General features: G+C 56.4%; 1 protein-coding gene across 1 annotated transcript; it reads right to left on the minus strand.

Moving 5' to 3' along the window:
- Window positions 1-14: 14 nt before the first annotated feature.
- Window positions 15-14,469, minus strand: CSRP1 (cysteine and glycine rich protein 1). Its single transcript, XM_064399086.1, has 6 exons — window positions 14,314-14,469; window positions 7,523-7,635; window positions 3,206-3,374; window positions 2,731-2,857; window positions 816-909; window positions 15-531 (listed from the first exon to the last, which is right to left on the minus strand). Exons 2-6 carry the CDS (start codon window positions 7,632-7,634, stop codon window positions 455-457), a joined length of 579 nt encoding a protein of 192 aa, XP_064255156.1. The 5' UTR covers window position 7,635; window positions 14,314-14,469; the 3' UTR covers window positions 15-454.
- Between the last annotated feature and the right edge of the window lie 4,522 nt (window positions 14,470-18,991).

The raw sequence follows: 18,991 nt of genomic DNA on the forward strand, positions 1-18,991 counted from the left end.
ACTGCACCGACACATTCCCGCCATGGGGCTTGAACTTCAAACCACGACTGCAAACACCCCCCAGCCCAGGGCACCCAGGGCCCACCCTCAGCCGCAGACAGGAGGCAGGGGCAGGGCCAGGCCCGGTGAGCTCTGGTGTCTCCGATGTTTTATTGCTTGCTCGGTGTCACGCTGAGCACGCAGCCGGCAGGACGGGCAACGCGGAGCAGGACTGGGGCACCGGGGCCTCTCTGCAGTGGCAGGGAGTGGCCCCCCCGTGCCACCTGCCCCAGCAGGACCCCACAGGGACAAGGCTGGGACGCCCCTGGCTCCGGGGAGCGCCGGGGCAGGGCGGGAGGGGCTGGTGCTGCAAAGCAGCGGTGGCTGGGGGTGACAGTGGGGCACTCACTGCGGCGTGGGGCGGGCGGGCAGCACAGGACGAGCCCCGGGCGAGAGCAGGGCTCAGCCCTGGGGCTCACTGTGAGTGGATCAGTGCCCCGGCGCCCTGCCCGAAGCCAAAGCCCTTGGGACCGAAGTTCTTGGCGTAACAACCTGCAGAGGACGGAAGGGAGACACAGGTGAGGCTGGCACAGGAGCGGGTCCTCCCCAAGGGGCACACCCTGCCTGGACAGGACAAGGTTTGCCACATCTGTTGGGCAAACAGAGGCCCTGGCTCAGCAGGAAATTCTCCAGCTCTGTGGCTGGCACGGTCTGTCCCTGAAAGCAGCTGCTGGGCCACCCCTTGCCCAGCCTTCAACCCCTCTGGGTCCCTGCACAGGGATCTTCACTCCCACCCCTCAGAGCCCAGGACAAGCCAGCAGTGAAGGTGGGCTCACCTTTGCAGTAGATCTCCCCATCTTTGTCTGCCAGGGTGGTGGACTCCAAGCTTTTGCCACACTTGGCACAGCGGAAGCAGGACTTGTGCCAGGACTGTGGGACAGGAGCAGAGCTCGGTCAGACCCCAGGGACAGGACAGCCAGGCTCTGGTACCAACCAGGCTCCCTGCTCTGCTTCTGATCCAAAGGGGCTGGCAAAGAGCTCTGAACGGAATAAAAGCTCTTCCCTGGAAAGCACTCCCAGCCCCACAGGGAAAATACAGAGAGGAAACATCAGGTGTAGGCACTGCTCCTGTGCTGATCTGGTTTTGGAGACCTTTTTCCCGACACTCTAAGTCATTTGTGCAGCAATTTCTACAATAATTTGTAAGGAGCAATCCCCCCCTCTTTGGGGACTGCCCTCTCTTCACCAGTGAGATAAGTCCCCCCATTGTCCAGCTGAGACCCACAACTGCGTGGCAGCAGGGATGGGACAACTGTCCCACACAACAACAGCTCCAAGGAAGGCAGCAAACAGAGAGGAAAAATGCCAAAACCAGACAGTGTTTAAAAATAACCCCCCATGGTTCCAGCAGTCCCCTGGAGATAAATGAGCTCACAGCCTTCAGGCAGACCTTAAGTAGCCAGAACTGCTCACCGAGGAATTTAAACAAACACTTGGGAAAACATGAAACCTTTTTTGGAAGAAAATGTGAAATTCACAGGCTGGAGGAGGAGGTATTGCATGGAGTCATCCAGCAAACATTAGCACATGAAATACATGCTCTGGAATCCTCTCTGGGTCTACTTTAATGTAACTGCTTCACCAACTTTGGTTCTCAGTAAACATTGGGGCCAGAAGCTGACCAGGAAGCCCAGATCATGGTTTTAAGGGTAAATTCAGCTTCTGACCCTGGGCTGACCCTCAACATGTCCATCACAAGCCAGCTGGGGGGTGATGATGCTGAGGGGCCCTTTCTATTGACCCCCTCTCCTTGTTCGGGGGACACAGGACAAGCACAAAGCCCCAGGAGGAGAGAGCCCAGCCAGGTCAGGGAGTGAAACCTCATCACTAGTGAGGCTGTCCCAGCATGGCCACCCTGTCCCCATGGCACAAAGCCTAGTAGCCTGGCCCTGTGTCCCTGACAAGCTCTGCATGTGCCTGACTTCGTGGGGAGGGCAGCTCCAGGCAGGGACCTCATCTGGGGTCCCAGGGCTGACAGGACAGAAGGGGTCCCCAGGCCTTGCAGAGGAGCTGGGCTGGGACCAGGTCACAGCTCAGGGTGCACAGAACCCTGGTGAAGGGATGACCTTGGCACAGGGAGTGCCAGGGCTGTGATAGTGGCCTTAACACCAAACCCTGAGCTGGCCCAGCCACCACCAGAACAGCCCCAGGAACATTCACCAAACCCATGCCCACAGCTCCAGCCCCCTGCCCGACCTGTGGCCAGTGCTGACCACTGGAATTCACTGCCTTCCCCAAATCCTGGCCACAGCGTCCTGGCCTGTGGCACAGAGGGGACGAAGAGGCACTTTTCAGTTAACAGGGACACTGGCCATGCCACATGTCACTGCTCACCCTCCCAGCACATCCACAGCAGGATGTCCACTGTGGCCTCTGCTGAGCAGGGCTGTAAATATTTAACATAAAATGTCTTTCTCCCCCATCTACAAGTCTGCGAGAGCGCTGCAGCTTGGACAACCTGGCTTCCAGACATGCCAAGATCTCCTTTTGGTGCCAGGCTTCCAGGTGAACATGGCCACTGGACCCAAGCCCAGCCCTGGCTGAGGGGAGGTCCAGACCCTCTCTGAAGGTGTCCCTGCCATCTCTGAAGGTGTCCCTGCCATGGAGGACCCTGTGCCCACCATCCCTGTGCCCCTGCCCACCATCCCTGTGCCCACCATCCCAGCGCCCCTGCCCACCATCCCCTCTTACCTTCCCAGCTCCAATGACCTTCTCAGCCGCGTACACGGCCTGCCCACAGCGGGGGCACCCGTCAGCTCCTCCCACCTTCTGGGCCATCCTGGCTGCATTGGGGTTCAGGGGTCGGTGGGGCTGGCCCCTGTGGGTGGCAGGGAGCTACGATCAGGGATGCAAGGTGGAGCAGGGAAGAACTATGGGATTCCAAATCCCAGCCCAGTTTATAAGGGAACTTCAGACCAGTGAGCCCCATGGAAGGTTCAGCCTGGGGGCTGTGTGCTGGGAGAGGGTGGGCAGTGTGCTCAGGCAATGGGGACATGTCCCATCCCATTCCACCCACCAAACAGGGTTCAGTGGGATTCCCTGGAAGGGCAGAGGGGCCAGGCAGCCCATGGACACTGCTGGGAGCTCAGCACAGGCTGCACCACAGGACAGGTGTGGGGAGAAGGTGCCCACAGCCCCAGCTGTCAAAAACAAGGCTCAAACTCACTCGTCATATTTGATTCCCAGGGACTCGCCCTTGTCCGTGCTCAGGGTCCCTGCTCCCTGCCCGTAGCCGTAGCCCTTGGGGCCGTACTTCTTCCCGTAGCAGGACTTGCAGTAGATCTCCTCACCATGCACGGCCACAGTGGTGCTGTCCAAATTCTTCTTACAGACCACTAGAACAGAGGGGAGGGTGTGGCATCAGCCTGCTCCACCAGGGCTCACTGATTAGCTGGGGAAAACAAGCCCTCACAGGGACAGCAGAGCTCGGCTCTCAAGGAGCAGGGAAAGCCTCCAGCATCCAGCTGCAGGGAGCACATGCAAACCAGGCAGATAAGGATCACAACAAGAGAGGTGTCTGGCTTTAAAAGGAAGCAACCACCAAAGCCAACAGGCTGATACCAAGGGAAGGGAAGGAAAGCTGTCTTAACCCTCTGGGTGCTGCTCTCCTGCAGTTGCACTTAAACCATGGGGGTGAATTTTCCCTACGAATCACTGCAGGAGTCTCAGGCCTGAGGATGGATGTCCTGGCCCCGCACCTTGACCACTGCAAATCCACAGCAGGAAGCACTTGGGGCAAAGAAAAGTGAGCAAGTGTGGTTTTCCTGGTGTTTGGATGGAGCAAGAGCCATCCAAGAGCAGCCCTGTGGCCATTGCAACACCCAAGGCACTGCAAGGGCTTCACACATTGGGCACAGTCACCCTCCAGAGCTCAAAGGCTCACCTGACACCTCAGCCCTGGGTTTGGGGGTGTGCATGGGGGGGTCTCAGGTGAGGAACACTAACTCAGCCAGTGGTTGAGCCCCTGGGGGGTCAATGTGGGATGTAAGATGGGCAGGAGGAGATGACAGCCAGGCTCAGGGGCTGTGCTGAGCTCACCCAGAGTTTGAGCTTGATGCTGGGCTCAGACCTCCTCTTGATTTTCAGGTTTCCATAGAATCACAGACTGGTTTGGGTTGGAAGAGACCTTCAATTCATATTATCTGATTCCAACTCTCTGCCATGGATACTTTCCACTATCCCAGGTTGTTGCAAGCCCTGTCCAACCTGGTCTTGAACACTTCCAAGGATGGAGCAGCCACAGCTTCTCTGAGAAGCGATGCCCCACCACCCTCTGAGTAAAGAATTACTTCCTTATATCTAATCTAACTTCCTCCCTTATATCTAATCTAGATTGCTTCTCTTTAAGTTTTAAAACATCCCCCATTACCCAGTCATTATCTGCCTGTGTACAAAGTCACTCTGCCTCTCTTTTATAAACCCCCATAAGGTCCTGGAAGCACCAGCTCTTGTCCCAGCTGCCCCATTCCTTCCCAGCCCTTCCTGAGATGCTGTGCCCAGCCAGCAGGAGGCCACCAGCACCCAAACTCCAGTGATGCCCGGTGCCCACGTGCCCATGCAGGATCCCACTCCTAGGGCAGAGTCTGCAGCGCTGGCAGCCAGCCCCAAACAGATCCGGCTGCAGCTGCCACAGCTCCCCCTCCTGCTTTCCACGCCTTAAATGTCGAGGCTTCCAGCAGCTTCTTGGCCTTTCCCAATATCACAGGAATGCAAACAGAGCAGAGTTCTCCCCTTGGAGCAGCACAAACAGAGCAGGGGCAGAAGGCAGCCCTTCCATGACTAAATACAGCCAGGAGAACCCTGTGTGCCTCTGCTGGGACAAGGAGGAGGAAAGGGAAGCATCTCCTGCCATCTAAGGAGGCTCTGGCTGAGTCCTCTCCTGGCCTCATAATCCCATCACAGCAGGAGCTGGGGATGGAGAACAGATCCCAGCTGGGAGAGACCAGAGCAGGCAGCTGGTTCCAAAGCTGCTCCTGGGGTCTCTGCATTGCCTGGAGTGACACTGCTCAGCCAGGCCATCAGGAAGGAATTCGGGCACTTTCACTGGCATTTTAAAGGGTTTTGTGTGAGCTTTGTCCCGGGGCAGCAGTGAATGTTGTTGGTGGGATCTGGATGGATTTGGAGCTCCAGCCCAACCTTTCACAGTCCCTCATCTGTACTCACAGAGCTTTGAGAGGCAACAGAATTTTTTTTTACCCAGCCCCCGGGTTTGTGCATTGCAGGAATTCCAGTGCACTGCACTCAGGAGTTAAGGACCCTTTGTTTTTCTAAGAGCAGCTGAGCTGCTCGGCAAAACAATTAGACAAGAGCTGCCTCTGCCTTCCAAGGCCATGGGGTTCATTCCAGCTCATTTCTGCTGCGCTACCCAGACAGCTGGATCACGACCAGGAGTCAATCACCAAGCTGCTCCCTGAGCTCTAATGCACTGTGGTAGGCTTGGCTCCTTTTAGATGATGTTTTTGGCAGATCTGCTTGAAGTATTTGTTATTCTCCCTAAAGATAATGGCTTCAAGTTCCTTGATGGGGCCCAAATGCAGCACTGGGGAACAGGCTGGGAATGCAGGAGCTCGGGAGCACCACCCACAGCCTGTGGCACGGACTGGGAACAGTGGGCAGCAGGGTGGGCTGACACACGAGCCACAGCCTGGCAGGAGAGCCACAGCCAGAACAGGCAGAGCTGCTGGGTACACGTGGAGTGGCATAACAAATGCCTGCAAAGTGCAGGGACAGCAGCCCTGAGCCCAGGACCACTCCCTGGGCACTTGTTTCCATGATCACACACAGGGGACCTTCTTCCCCACTCTGGCTGTGTGTTCCCCCCTGGAAGAAATGCCTTTAGCCTCATTTCGTGGCTCCTGGAGCCCTGCCCTGCTCTCTGAGTGCCAGCATCCCATGGCAGCAGCTTTCTCTGGCAAACCAGCTGTGTGCACAAGGGGTGAGAGCAACATTCCCCACCCTCCTTATCTGAGGCCAAAGAATAAACACGACTTCCTTCTGCACAGCAGCTGCCATACAAACCCAGACTGTCACCCTCATCCTGCCCAGGAAACGCCTCAACAACTCCCCTGCTGAGCCCCACCAGCCAAAGCACGTTTGCAGCCTGGAAACTCCCACAAATGGGAGCTGCTGGGCACACTGCAGGGAGCACAGACCAAGCAGCAGCCCCCCTCTGCCCTGTCCCCTCTGGAGCCAGCTGTACGTGCTGTGCCCCAGGCAGGCTGGGCAGACACAGGCACATCACAGGGACCATCCCATGAGGCCACTGGAGTTTTCCTGCTGGAAGAGATCAGTTCCAGAGTGTGCCTTGTTTCCAGATCCCACCTCTGCTTGCTGCCCCTATGGAAAAGATCCCAGCTGTGCTCCCTGCTGTGACAGGATGGTGACATTGGGACGAGGGCACTGGGACCAGCTGAGGGAACATTAAACCTCTGTGGGGCCCTGCTGCAAGGCCACCCTGGATTTGCACTTCTGCTGCTCTGTGGCAGAGGCAACGTCTCGAGGAGCCATCAGCAGACACAGGCAGTGTGTGCTCCTGTCCACACAATTCCAGAGAGTTTTGGGTGGGAAGGGAGCTTAAAACTCATCTTGTCCTACCCCTGTCATGGGCAGGGACACCTTCCACTAGACCAGGCTGCTCCATGCCCCATCTCCTGTAGGCACAGGAGAGTAACTGGTTCTGATATGTGACAGTCTCCAGGGACAGAGGACAGTAATCTGGTACCACACAGGCAGAGGTACTGCTCATCTGACACTGCTCATCTTATTAATCAAACGTCCTACAGCCCCTCTGGATTCCCCAGGTTTAAGGAGCTGCTCTCAGCACTGCAACACCACCGGCCCTGGGATCCCCAAAGGCAGGGAAGGGTGTCAGGACTTGCAGCAGGATCCCAGCAGTATTTGTAGGACCCTGCAGAGGGGGCAGAGGAAGGGAGCTCGGCAGTGGATCACTTGCAGCCAGATTCTGTTCTGCTGCCCTTCCCCAGAGGTGACACTTGGGTCCAAACATACACCAGAGACCCCCTCAGTAAGAGTCAATCTGCAGACAGGGTGGGGGTGATGCTTCAGCACTTCTCGGGACGCTTTCCATCAGCACAAGGGCCAGGACAGGACCACATCTCCTTCCCATCATCCCTTCAGACATGAGGAGATTCAATGCCAGTTCCCCAGGCTCAACTACCTTTTAGTGTGGCAAAGCCACTGGGAAGGCTGAAGCCAGCCCCACCTCCAAGCATTGCATGGGATGTGCCACCTTCTGCCACCACTGCTGGGAGAGGCCCTGTCTCATGCTTAACATCTGGGGACAGAGCAGAGGACCCAGCCTGGCCTTTCCCTGGAGGAGGGATGGACTAAGTCTTTGTGTGGGTGCTGGCTGAGCTAGCGTGTCCTGGGATGATCTGTGCTCCTGCCACACTGGGATTTGGAGACATCCTGAGAAGCCCTTGCCCAGGAAGCAGAGAGGGGGTCAGGAAGGGGTGGTACTCACTGCACAAAAAGCAGGACTTGTGGAAGCTGTTGCCTTCGCACTGCACCTCCTCAGCGAAGTACACGGCCTTCTGGCACACCCCACACTTCTTCCCTCCTCCCCAGTTTGGCATCCTGCAGGGGAAAGCAGAGTCAGGGAGAGGGGCAGGGCTCTGTGGGGCCGGCATGGGGTAGCCAGAGCTCCAGCAGCTTTCCTACATCCACACGTGCAGAGAGCACCCACAGTGCTTGCAGCAGGCACAGACAGCAGGGCTGGCAACGAGCAGCATCATTAGAACTCAGGGACCCAGCACCCAGCAGTGTCAGTGCCTCCCAGGGACCACTGGTCCTGTCTGCCAGGAGCAGCAGAAATCCCTTTCTTGGAGCCATGGGACCTCCCAGCTCCTCAGTGCCAGGAAAAGGGAGGAAGCACCCACAGAGTCACCCAGGCACCTCTCAGGTCACAGCCCTCCTGGGCCTCACGCCATGGTCAGGGTGACTGTGACTGAGCCCTGGTGCTGCACAGCTGCCACAGCCCCGGACACAGTCCCAGCTTCTCCTCCCTGACCACCTTTTCCATCTCAGCCACTGCAGGGCAGGGGACAGTCAGGGCTGCCCGAGGGCACGAGCTGACCCTGACACCACTAACCCCAGGCTCTGGCACATGTCCCACAGCACCATCAGCTGCTGCGTGACCAACCCCTCCAGGCACTCCCTGCGCTCCGGTGTCTCAGTCTCCTCCAGGACTGCAGGCAGAGTCATGGAGCCTGGAGAACCTGAAATCAAGAAGACTGTGCAGGGCAAAGACCTGAGCACCAGCCTAAGCCACCATCCAGCTCCTCAGCAGGCTATAAATGCTTCTACTTCTCTTCTCATTCCGAAACTGTGTCTGATGAGACGCCATCAAGAGGCCCCTAGATTTGCAGAAAACCCCAAAATACTGTGAGTTGCTTACCCGAGCAGCAGAGCTCCAGCCCAGAGGGACCCTGACACTGGGGAAGACCAGGTCAACATAAACTTTGAGACATTCACACAACAAAGTCCTGCAAGGAGATTCTGAGGGAGCCAGGCTAACTGAGTGTGGCCAAGAGGAAGCTAAGGAGGATCAAACAGCAGGGGTTGCTACAAGGACAATAAAACACTTTTTGGAGGGGCCCAATGATACAAGCAAGGTCAATAGGCACAAAAGCTACAGCTTGAGATGTCTCCAGGGGCCTCTTTCCATCAACACCTCTGTAATTCCCCACCCTGCTCCCATCGGGGACAGGCAGCACAAATCACCATGTGCTTCCTGACCCCTGAACAGCTAAAGCAGGGCAGGGGTCTCCAAAACTAAACCCCATTTTCAGAGTACAAGATTTGCCAGCCCACCAAGTGTGTAGGATCTTGTCACCTCCCTAAGCTCAGCTGTGTGGAGGTGACGAAGGGACGTGGGTCTGCTGGGGCACACCAGAAGCCTTGGAGCACCCCCCCTGCAGCAGATCCTGGGTCACCTCAGGCAGCTGAAGCCCCATCCCTGGGTCTCCAATCCCAGTGGCTCTCCCAGCTGGGGAGGTGGGTGCTAAACCCAGCAGGACTGCATCAAACAGAGAAGGGGAACCATGAAGGGCTCACAGGCACAGCAAGATCCCTGCACCTCCCAGGCCACGGGGAAGTCAAGATCTTTCCTCTGTCAGAGTATTTTGTCAGGAAAATGGAAACTGATCCCCGCCTGGTTACCAGGGCAGGGGTCAGCACAGGGCTCAGAACTGACCTGCTGACCCCACTTTATCCTGGTCACACCTCCCACCAGATGCCTAGAGGGTCTCAATGCAGGACAGACAGACAGACAGAGAAGGGGAGGAGCAGGGGCTGGGGGGCTGTGCTGCCTCCCAGGAGCTGTGTTTGGGGTGTGATCACAGCAGCTGGGAAGTCTCTTGGAAAGGCTCTGCAGGCTGGGCTTCCCATTGTGCCAAACCCCTCCCTTTCAGCCTCATTCTTCCAGTCCCGACCTTTGGATTGCCTTAAAAGGACACAGGCTGTTTCTCTTCACAGCCTGGTTTTTCCCCTCCATCAGGAGGACGGCAGTACCCGCTTCAGGAGTTTCCTTGGAGGGCAGAAACATCCAGCAGCACCCCCTGAGCCTGCATGGCATGGGAACCCACCAGCCCCTGTGTCAGATCCCATGTCAGGAATGACACATCACTGGCTACAATTCTTCTCGGTCCCCCATCCCTTTCCAGCCCCCATCCCTTTCCAGCTGGCAGACCCCATTTCTGGCATTCCCCAGCCCTGGTTTTGGGGGCAGCCTCTTGCCAGCCCTCCCTGCTCCAGAGGACTCCACAAGTGCATCCCATACTTTGGGACCAGCTGCTCCCCTTTGCCTCCACAGCACATTTTGTTCCCCTCAGAGCAGCAGCAGTGAAGGAAGAGGTGTTGTTTGTCCTGAACATCAGGGCTACCCTGCTCAAACCAAGAGATCAGCAGTGAGGACACCTTCTCCTGAGCTGCCTGGAAACCTAAGGGAGGATAAAAACTGCTTCTGGGTGAACCTCACCTGGCATTTGCCACAAAAGGAGTGCCAGCCCTTTTGCTGCTGCTGATTTTCCTCAATCAATCCACCATGGGAAAGGTGCAGGTGCCTCCACTCAGTTTAAATTATGCCACCAGGTGATTTGAGCAGGTGACTCTCACCATGAAGCACAAACACAGCCCCAGCAAAACCACATCCCAGCAAAACCTCCTGGCACACATAAGGATGGATTTTCTGACGGGAGAGACCATGGAAATCATTTTGTCCTGGGGATCCATGTGAGGGCTCACAGCCAGACACACAGAAAACCTGAGATAAGATTTAAATTGCTGTGAATTCCCTGTTAGTCCACAACATGCCCCCCCCCACATGCTGTGGGCCCAGCAGGCCACACAGAGACCAAATCTGTGCTACAGGCTTTCATCAGCAGCAAAAAAAGGAATAGGAAAACCCTGCTCTGGGCACATGGACCTGACCAGCCTGGCCTCACAAATGCCATTCCGACAGATCCTTTCCCCAGTTCCAAGTAATGGCCACTTTAAGATATGTCAGAGTGTTTACAATCCCTTCATCCTTATTTTCAGAATACTTTGCATATTTTGCCCAATTGCAACACTTGGTGACCACAGTCACACTTCTCCAAGTCACTCTGGGTGCCATGCAAAATAAGGAACAGGAGGTGACAATCTTACAGCCAGTGACCTCACTGAGCACAGGCAAGAGGCTGCCAAAAAAACCAAGATTATTCTCCTTCCTCCTACAGCTCCACAACTCCCAGCAAACATATCCAGAGCCCTACAAACACCACTCTCAATGCCAAGCAGGGCTTGGTCCTGGAACCACTCCACTATTCACTGCAGATAAGGGAAGAGGCCCCCAAACCAAGACCCCATCCTTTAGCAGTAGCTGCACTGTGGGGAGCACAGACAAGGGGAGGCTTGTGCAGAGCCACCCAAGGCTGACACTTGCTGGAGATTAACCCTAAGTCCAGAGTCTCATGTTGCAGCAGTCCAGCTCTCCAGCAAAGACCAGCTTGGATGGAGCTTGGAGCAATCACAGTTAGTGGAAGTTGCCCCTGCCTATAGCAGGGGGTGGCCCTGGATAACCTTTGAGATCCTTCCAACCCAGCCCTGTCTGTGGTTTTATGAAATCCAGGCTCAGACTCACGTGCATTTCAGAGGTGCTGTGTTGTACCAGTCTGGGAGCAGCGTAAGCTACACTGAACAACCAGGCATAAACCAGTATGGAACCAGTATGTGCTGGTGCTCTGGGAGGTGATCACTGGCTGTAAGAGGAAGCAGTGAGCTGATGCAGCCCTCAGGCAGCAGAAACACAGTCATCCTCTTTTTCGAGTGGGTTGAAAGGTCAGTGTGCCCCTGTCACTGCCCTCAGAGCTGACACCCTCCACCCTGCCACCCTGAGGGCAGCTGGGTGGGAACTGCTGGAGCTGGAGCAGCGCCTGTGGCTGTGTGGGTGCAGCTCCATGGCCATGGGAGCACTCAAGGTAGGGCAGGTCCCAGCTGTCCTCTGAGGAACATCCCTGCAGCCACCAAGACGTCAGCTCAACCATCCAACTCTCTGCAATAGCTGAAAAATCTTCCCATGTCTGTGCCCTACTAAAATCCTAGAGTAATTAATTGCAGAGCAATCACTTTGTGTTTGGAGATCACTGAGGAACAGCAGACTCATACTGACCCATACAAAAAGTTCTTTTTTTCCAAATGAGAGCATTAAAACGAGTGAATGACAGAAGAGCACCATCAGTGCTGCACAAATTCACTTCTAAGCACGTTCACAGCAGTCCAGGCAGAATTAATCCATGTCCTGGCAAAGGGAAGAGTCAAAGGGGAGGAAGCCATAGCAGGAGCCCCAAGCCCAGGGATCTGAGTAGTGCCTTCCAGTTCAGAGAGCAGCTGGCACGGCCATAAAATGGGCAGAAATGTGAAGCAAGAGGGACCCAGACAGGTGAGAGGTAGGCAGAGAGGAACCAGCTCCCAGGGATAGACCAGGGAACATCCCCTGGGAAAGCCCCAGAACATGGCACCAGGGGTTCAGCATCGGGACCTGCAGTCAGACCCGTGGGACTCTGCCCCAGGCACACAGGAACTGTCACAGAGCAGCTTCCCCATCACCTGGGCACAGGTGGGAATAGTTCTACAAGGGGTGAGCTAGAACTGTCCCCTTGTCCCCTGCTGTGTCATGAGCTGGGAGCAGCACTGATTTGAGCAGACTCTGGGCCACCAACAGTGTAAACAAGGACATGTGTGATCCAGTGATGTTGAACTGGTGAGCAAGAGAATGGGGACCTGAGGCTGGTGAGCTCAGAGGCATGGAAAACCACTGGGAATTACCAGGGAGAAATCACAGAACTGCCCCAGGAGATGCAGCTGGATCACATCAGACACCTCTGAGGACTTTGCTGGGATAGGAGAAAAGAAAGTCAAGAGACTCTGAGCTCGAAAGTGATGCTCACATGTGGCTCATCTACTCTATGACTCCAAGAGCAGTCAGGTTTGACTCCAGCAGCAATCAAATCAAATCATTCTGCCACCAAGGCAGCCTCAGGTTGGCTTTGCAGAGCAGGGGCCTGAGAGAGGCCAGCACAGAGTTGAGCCACTGGTGCAGCCATGGGCCTCTGCCTGCGCACACAGCTCCCAAGCTTGGCTTACAAAGAATTCACAGAATTCACAGAATCATTCAGGTTGGAAGAGACCTTCAAGATCATCGAGTCCAACCCATGCCCTAACACCTCAACTAAACCATGGCACTGAGTGCCACATCCAGTCTCCTTTTAAACACATCCAGGGATGGTGACTCCACCACCTCCCCGGGCAGGCCTTTCCACTACTTGATCACTCTTTCATAAAAAACTTTTTCCTAATATCCAACCTCTGTTTCTCTTGGCGCAGCTTAAGACTGTGTCTCCTTGGAAGCAGGGTCCTCCATGAAAATCCCAACTTGATCCAGAACAAAAGCAACAGCATTTTCAGGGGTGCTAAGAAAAGCTCCTGACTGCCACAGGAATCAAGATCCATCACTGGATTGAGCCCACTTGAGCTTCCCCAAGCCCTGAAATGCCCCAGTTGGTTGCATCCTCCCCGCTTGGTGCTGCCTTCCAGGAGCAGGGAGCTGAGCTCAGATGCTCTCAGGCACTGCCATCCTGCCTGGAGAGCTCCTGATCCAGGGGACAGCAGAGGCTGGCACAGAGCCCATGACCCACTGGAGCAGCACAGCCCTGAGCTCCTTGGGAAGGGCTGAATCCTCCCCAGAGCCCACTGCACTTTGCCAGCCTCACCCCCAGCAGAATAACTGAACATCCCGAGCTGGAGTTGATCCACAAGGATCACAACCAACCCCTGCCGCTGCACAGACACCCCAACAATCCCACCCTGGGCATCCCTGGCAGTGCTGTCCAAACACTCCTGGAGCTCTGGCAGCCTCGGGGCTGTGCCCATTCCCTGGGCAGCCTGGGCAGTGCCAGCACCCTCTGGGGGAAGAAACTTTCCTGATATCCAGCCTAAATCTCCCCTGACACAGCTCCAGCCATTTCCTTGGGTCCTGTCCCATCTCACAGAGCAGAAATCGGAGCTGTCCCTCTGCTGCCCCTCGGGAGGAAGCTGCAGACCCCGAGGAGCTCTGACCTCAGGCTCCTCTGCTCCAGCAGGAGCACACCAAATGACCACAGTCCACAGTTGCTCCTTGCAGGGCCTCTCCTCTCACCCTTCCCAAGCTGTAGAGCCAGGAGGAGCAGCCTCACCCCTCACACTATTTCAGCACTGGACCTTTCTCGTGCAGGGAGAAGCAGAAGATCTGATACAGGGACTTGGCAGAATCCAGGGCTTTTGCCCAGTGCTCCTGAACCCTGTCCCACGGGCTGAGGGCTCTGAGGTTGAAAAGCAGCACCTGGAGCTGTGCCCAGCCTGGAGCACAACACTGCAAATCTCCTCTGCGAACCGCCCTGAGCCCACAGCCGAGCTGCCCCAGCCTCCCTGGAAATTAGCTTTACTCAGTTCAGTCGATCTGATGCAAGAGCTTGGGCTTCCGCATCCCGCCATGTGCGCGGCTGCTCCGGCACCGGCGGCAGCCTCGGGGGTCCCGCCGCTCCGCTGCCCACCCCGCGGGCACACGGCGGGGCCGTGCCCCTCCCCAGCCCCGCGCCTCCCCGCTGCGGCCCGCATCCTCGGGGCATGGAGGGAGGATGGGGCAGCTCCGGGCTGCGGGAGCGGCAGCCCCGGCACGGGAGGGGAGGCGGCTCCGCTGCGCCCGGCGGGACCCGGCGGCCGCCTCCGTCCCGCACCCACCTGCGGCCGGGCCGGGGACGGTGTCGGTGTCAAACGCGGGGTCGGTGTCAGATCCGGAGTCGGTGCGGGGTTCGGTGCCGGGAGCCGCGCTGGGCCGGCGGCGCTCGGCGCTTTTGTCGCCGGCGGGGCAGGGCGGGTCGCGGGGCGGCGGCGGCTCTGATGTCTCGGGCGGGGACGGCGCGGCCGGACGGCCCCGACAGCGCCGGCACCGCCTGCTGGTGCCCCGGAGCCGCATCCACCGCCGGGGGAGGGATCCTCCGGGGCCCTGAGAGCCCTTCCCAGATGCTTCGGCGCTATTTTGTTCTGCTGAACGTTTTCCTCTAAATTAAAATAGACGTGCAGGGTTGGAGAATGGACAGAGAGCAGCCCTGGGGAGAAGGACATGGTGGGGTTGGTGGATGAGAAGCCCAGCGTGCCCCAGCCCCGAGCTCTGGCAGCCCAGAACCCCCCTGTGCTGGGCTGATCCCCCAGGGTGGGCAGCAGGGCAGGGGGGGATTCTGCCCCTGTGCCCTGCTCAGCTGAGACCCCACCTGCAGAGCTGCCCCAGCCCTGGCTTCCAGCTCGGGAAGGATGTGGAGCTGCTGGAGCGAGCCCAGGGGAGGCCACAGAGCTGCTCTGAGGGCTGGAGCCCCTCTGCTCTGGAGCCAGGCTGGGACAGCTGGGGGTGTTCATGTGGACAAGAGGATTCTCTAGGGAGACCTTACTGTAGCTTTTCCACAGATAAAAAGGAGTTTATAAGACTTCAGCAAGAACTGTTTTACAATCCTGTCCATGGCCACTGCCATCAGGAGCTCTGGAGCATTCAGCTTCTCTCAGCCCAGAGCCTCTGTGGCTGCCCCTGGATCCCTGGAAGTGTCAAAGGCCAGCTTGGACAGGGCTTGGACTAACCTGGGGTAGTGGAAAGTGTCCCTGGCAGGACAGGTGTGCTAAGATGGGCTTTGAGGTCTCTTCCAACCCAGCCTCGTCTGGGATTATGAGTCTCTCATAACAAATTGCAGAGCAGGGGACGAGGAGAGACTTTGTGGCAATGGCTCCCATGGGAACCCACCACAACAGTGCTGCTCTGGGTGCAGACAGATGGGGTGGAGAAATATGCACAGCCCCAAACTGCATGGGAAAGGCTGCAGAGGTGTTGGCAAAACACTCCCAGCACAGGTGGGAGTCTGGCTCCCTGTGAAGGGAGAGTTCTGAGAAGCGAAGAGGCCAGAGCAGTGCAGGAGCAGAGACACTGGTGCCCTTCCCTGATATCCCACACCCTCTGTACCCTCACACGTGTCCCTCTGAGTCCAGCCATCCCAGAGCAGCCTATTGAAAGCATGGCTGCAGGGCTGCAAAGCTGATTTTCCCTTTTCCTATGTGTTTCTATGCCAGGGCAGTACAGGAGCCCAAGAAGGCCGAGGACCTTGTGATGAACAATTCCAAGGCTCCAGGGGATGCTGTTTACACCCTGAAAGGCCGAGGGTGATCCATGTGTAGGCCCTGCAGCCTGACCCCACCCTAAATGCTCTGTCTGGTTGCTGCTCTGTGCTCAGAACCCTGGCAGGACCCCACATCCCAACTGGAGTTTGGCTGTCCCCTCACATGCTCATCCCTGCTGGATTTGCAGCTTGCTGGGGCATGAACTCCTGTTCTCCATCCCCGTGGGAAACAGTGTTCTGAATCTGTCCCCCTATGGCACTCCCTCTGTGTCTGTGGAGGAGGGCAGGGACGGGAGTGGGACACCCTCCCTGATCCCAGCAAACCCCACACAGGGTCAGGAGTCAGGTAGCACCAGACAGGGAAAGGATCTTCCCTTTCTTAGGCATGTTTAGTGCCCTGGAAGATTCCATCCATTAGTGTTCTGTTCCCTGGACCTGGCGGTCAGCAAATGCTGCCACTTCCAGGAGCAGCTGCACAGGAAGCTGCTGGAGGGGAAGTCAGGAGAATGGAACTGTTTTGCTGGTGGCTAAGTGGCTTCCCACCCCGAGCTGCTGCCCTGGGAGCCCCTGGGGCGCCTGTGCTCCATGAGGATCTGCCAGCCCTTGCAGCAGGTAAGGCTGGAGAGAAGCTGAATGCTCCAGAGCTCCTGATGGCAGTGGCCATGGACAGGATTGCCAAGGGAGGTGAGGCAAAGGCTCCCATTGCATTTCTCTGGCCTGGGCTGGCCTTTTTCTCCTTGACAAATGGAAGAGGGTACTGAAGAACAGGCAGCTGACACGAGAAGCCTGATGGCTGCTCTCTGGGGCTTAGGGACCCTTCCTTCCACTCCTCTCCTGAGGCAGGGGCAGGACTTCTGTGCAGCTATGATATTTTATGAAAAATCCTTTGCTAGGATTTTCCCCTCCTGAGGAGCTGAGGGCCTCAGGAAAGAAATGCAAACAATAACTATCTGCTGCTGTAGAATGCAACAGGTGCATCTGTGATTGGTGCATGTTGGTTGTTTCTTATTAAGAGTCAATCACAGATGCAGCTGCATCGGACTCTGAGAGTCACAAGATTTTGTTATTCATTTCTATTCTTGTTCTTTCAAGCTTTCTAATCAATCTTTTTCTCTGTGTTATTTTAGTATAGTTTTAATGTAGTATTTGAATATAATATATATAATAATATAATAAACCAGCCTTCTGAACATGGAGTCCAGACTTGCGTCTCCACACTTGGGGAGTTCCCAACATTTCTGCTGGCAGGAGCTGGGGAGCCCAGGCTGCTGGAGCTGCTGGGATTGTGCAACTGAAACTGGCAGGAAGGGAGGAGGACTAGAAGGGCAGCAGGGAGCTGCTTCCTTTGGACCTGGAAAACTTTGGCACCAGATCCCACAGGAATTTTGCTGTGAACTCTGGGTTAAGAAATTCCTGGCACAACTGGAGGCCATTTCCTCTTTGCCTCCCACTTGGGAGAAGAGCCAGACCTCCACCTGGTTCCAGCTGCCTGTCAGGGAGTTGTAAAAACTGAGAAGGTTCCCCCTGAGCCTCCTTTTTCTCCAGGCTGTATAGGAATGTGCCCCGTGTTGACGGAGTGACAAACCTGTCCTTTGTCCCCTTAAAAAGGAAATAAGCCCAGAAGTTTCTCTCCTCAATTAGGTGAAAAGGCATCTCATAGGACCTGGGGGACTTCATCTCAAACTTAAGGATTGGACAGAAGTCAAAAAGTCCACCTGAGCAATTTACTAGAAAAAGAAGAGAACAAAGAAACTAATGGCTTTTGTGAGGTGTTTTACCAGGGGCAGGAGGGCCTCTTGCACCTGGGTCGGTTTTTCTCTGTATAGAGTTTGTTATTCTGCCTTTCATTAAAATCTTTTTGTTTCCAGCACTACCACAGAAGCCATCCTACTGATTTTATGCCTTCTAAGGTAGCTGAGCTATCTTGGGTGTGAAACAGATCTCCAAGAGCTTATGAGACCTGGCTCGAGGAGACTCATATTTCAGAGCTGAGCCCCCCCAGTTCCCCTAGTCACTCCTGGTGCTCCAGCCCCTTCCCCAGCTCTGTTCCCTTCCCTGGACATGCTCCAGCCCCTCAGTGTCTCTCTTGCCATCAGGGCCCCCAAACTGCCCCCAGGACTGCAGGTGCCTCTGCAGTGCCAGCACAGAGGGACGGGCGCTGGTCCTGCTGGCTCCACCATGGCTGGTACAAGCCAGGATGTCACTGGCCTCCTTGCCCACTTGGGCACACTGACCACTCATGTGAAGCACCTGTCAACCTAAACATCATCCCGTGCAGCTGCTCCTGGTGGCCAGGGATCTCTCACAGGGATCCCGAGGCCTTGTAGAGCATTAGACACATCCCAGAGCTGATGTCACCGCAGCATTTGGGAATGAGCATCCTTTCCCTGGGAGCTAGGAAGCCTCTGCCGGATGGCTCAGAGGCTGTGTCTAAGCCAGGGTGCAGGAGATGGTGCTGCAGATGCCAACCCGCAGCAGACTTGGGCAGACCTGCCTCCTCCAGCCTCCCTCCATCCCACAGGAGCAAGGCAGGGGCTGCCAGGTTTCAAAGGTTCTCCTACTCCTGTTTCTTTTCTCCAGAGGAGGCAGAGCAAGTGGATTAAGGATCCCTGTATCCCCCAATTCTGCTGCTGGAAACACCATCTCTGGTCTTTGCTCTGAAGAGGCCTGAAGGGGACCAGGCTAGTGAAGCACCCCATTGCAGAGGGAGCAGGGCCCAGGCCTGGCTCCCTCCAGCACTGGCACAGGATGCCTTGGGAGGCAGAGAGACACCCTTGGCACCTTTAGGGAGTGCAGAGAGCCCAGAGCTATCCCAGCTCACCTCCCAGTGTCTCCCCAGTGGCAGAGTGGTGTCTCTTGGGCTCTGGAACCTAGGGCTGCCTGGGGCTGTTCCTCTGCCTCTCACCTGCTGCAGCCTTCCCATCTCCCCAGCAGCACCCAGCAGAGCCCAGGGATGCAGGAGAGCAGGAGTTTTCTGTGCAGGGACTTATAGCCAGGGGAGAGTCAGTCTCTTCTTCCAGGGAACAAGGGACAGGACAAGAGGAAGTGATCTCAAGTTGGATATTAGAAAAAAACTCAATGGTGCTTTGCAGCTGGGAAACTGCTCAGCACCTGCCAGCCACGTCAGGGAGGAGGAAATGTCCTGCTTCCGAGGCAACAGCTGGGGTGAAAATGCTCTCCTCTGGTAAGGTCTCCTCATTGAAGTCTAATTGTATCATTAACACACCCCTCCATCACAAAGGTAACCCCCCCCCCCCCGC

The sequence above is a fragment of the Passer domesticus genome, chromosome 25 (assembly GCF_036417665.1).
Source record: "Passer domesticus isolate bPasDom1 chromosome 25, bPasDom1.hap1, whole genome shotgun sequence".
NCBI classification, from domain to species: domain Eukaryota; kingdom Metazoa; phylum Chordata; class Aves; order Passeriformes; family Passeridae; genus Passer; species Passer domesticus.

What these genes read in the sequence shown, in the direction of transcription:
- CSRP1 (XM_064399086.1), bottom strand. Translation starts at nt 7,634, where the DNA reads ATGCCAAACTGGGGAGGAGGGAAGAAGTGTGGGGTGTGCCAGAAGGCC. An exon ending in CTGGGAATCAAATATGACGA is followed by an intron (nt 2,858 to 3,205) that starts GTGAGTTTGAGC and finishes TGCCACCCACAG; the next exon opens with GGGCCAGCCCCACCGACCCC. An exon ending in TGGGGAGATCTACTGCAAAG is followed by an intron (nt 532 to 815) that starts GTGAGCCCACCT and finishes CGTCCTCTGCAG; the next exon opens with GTTGTTACGCCAAGAACTTC.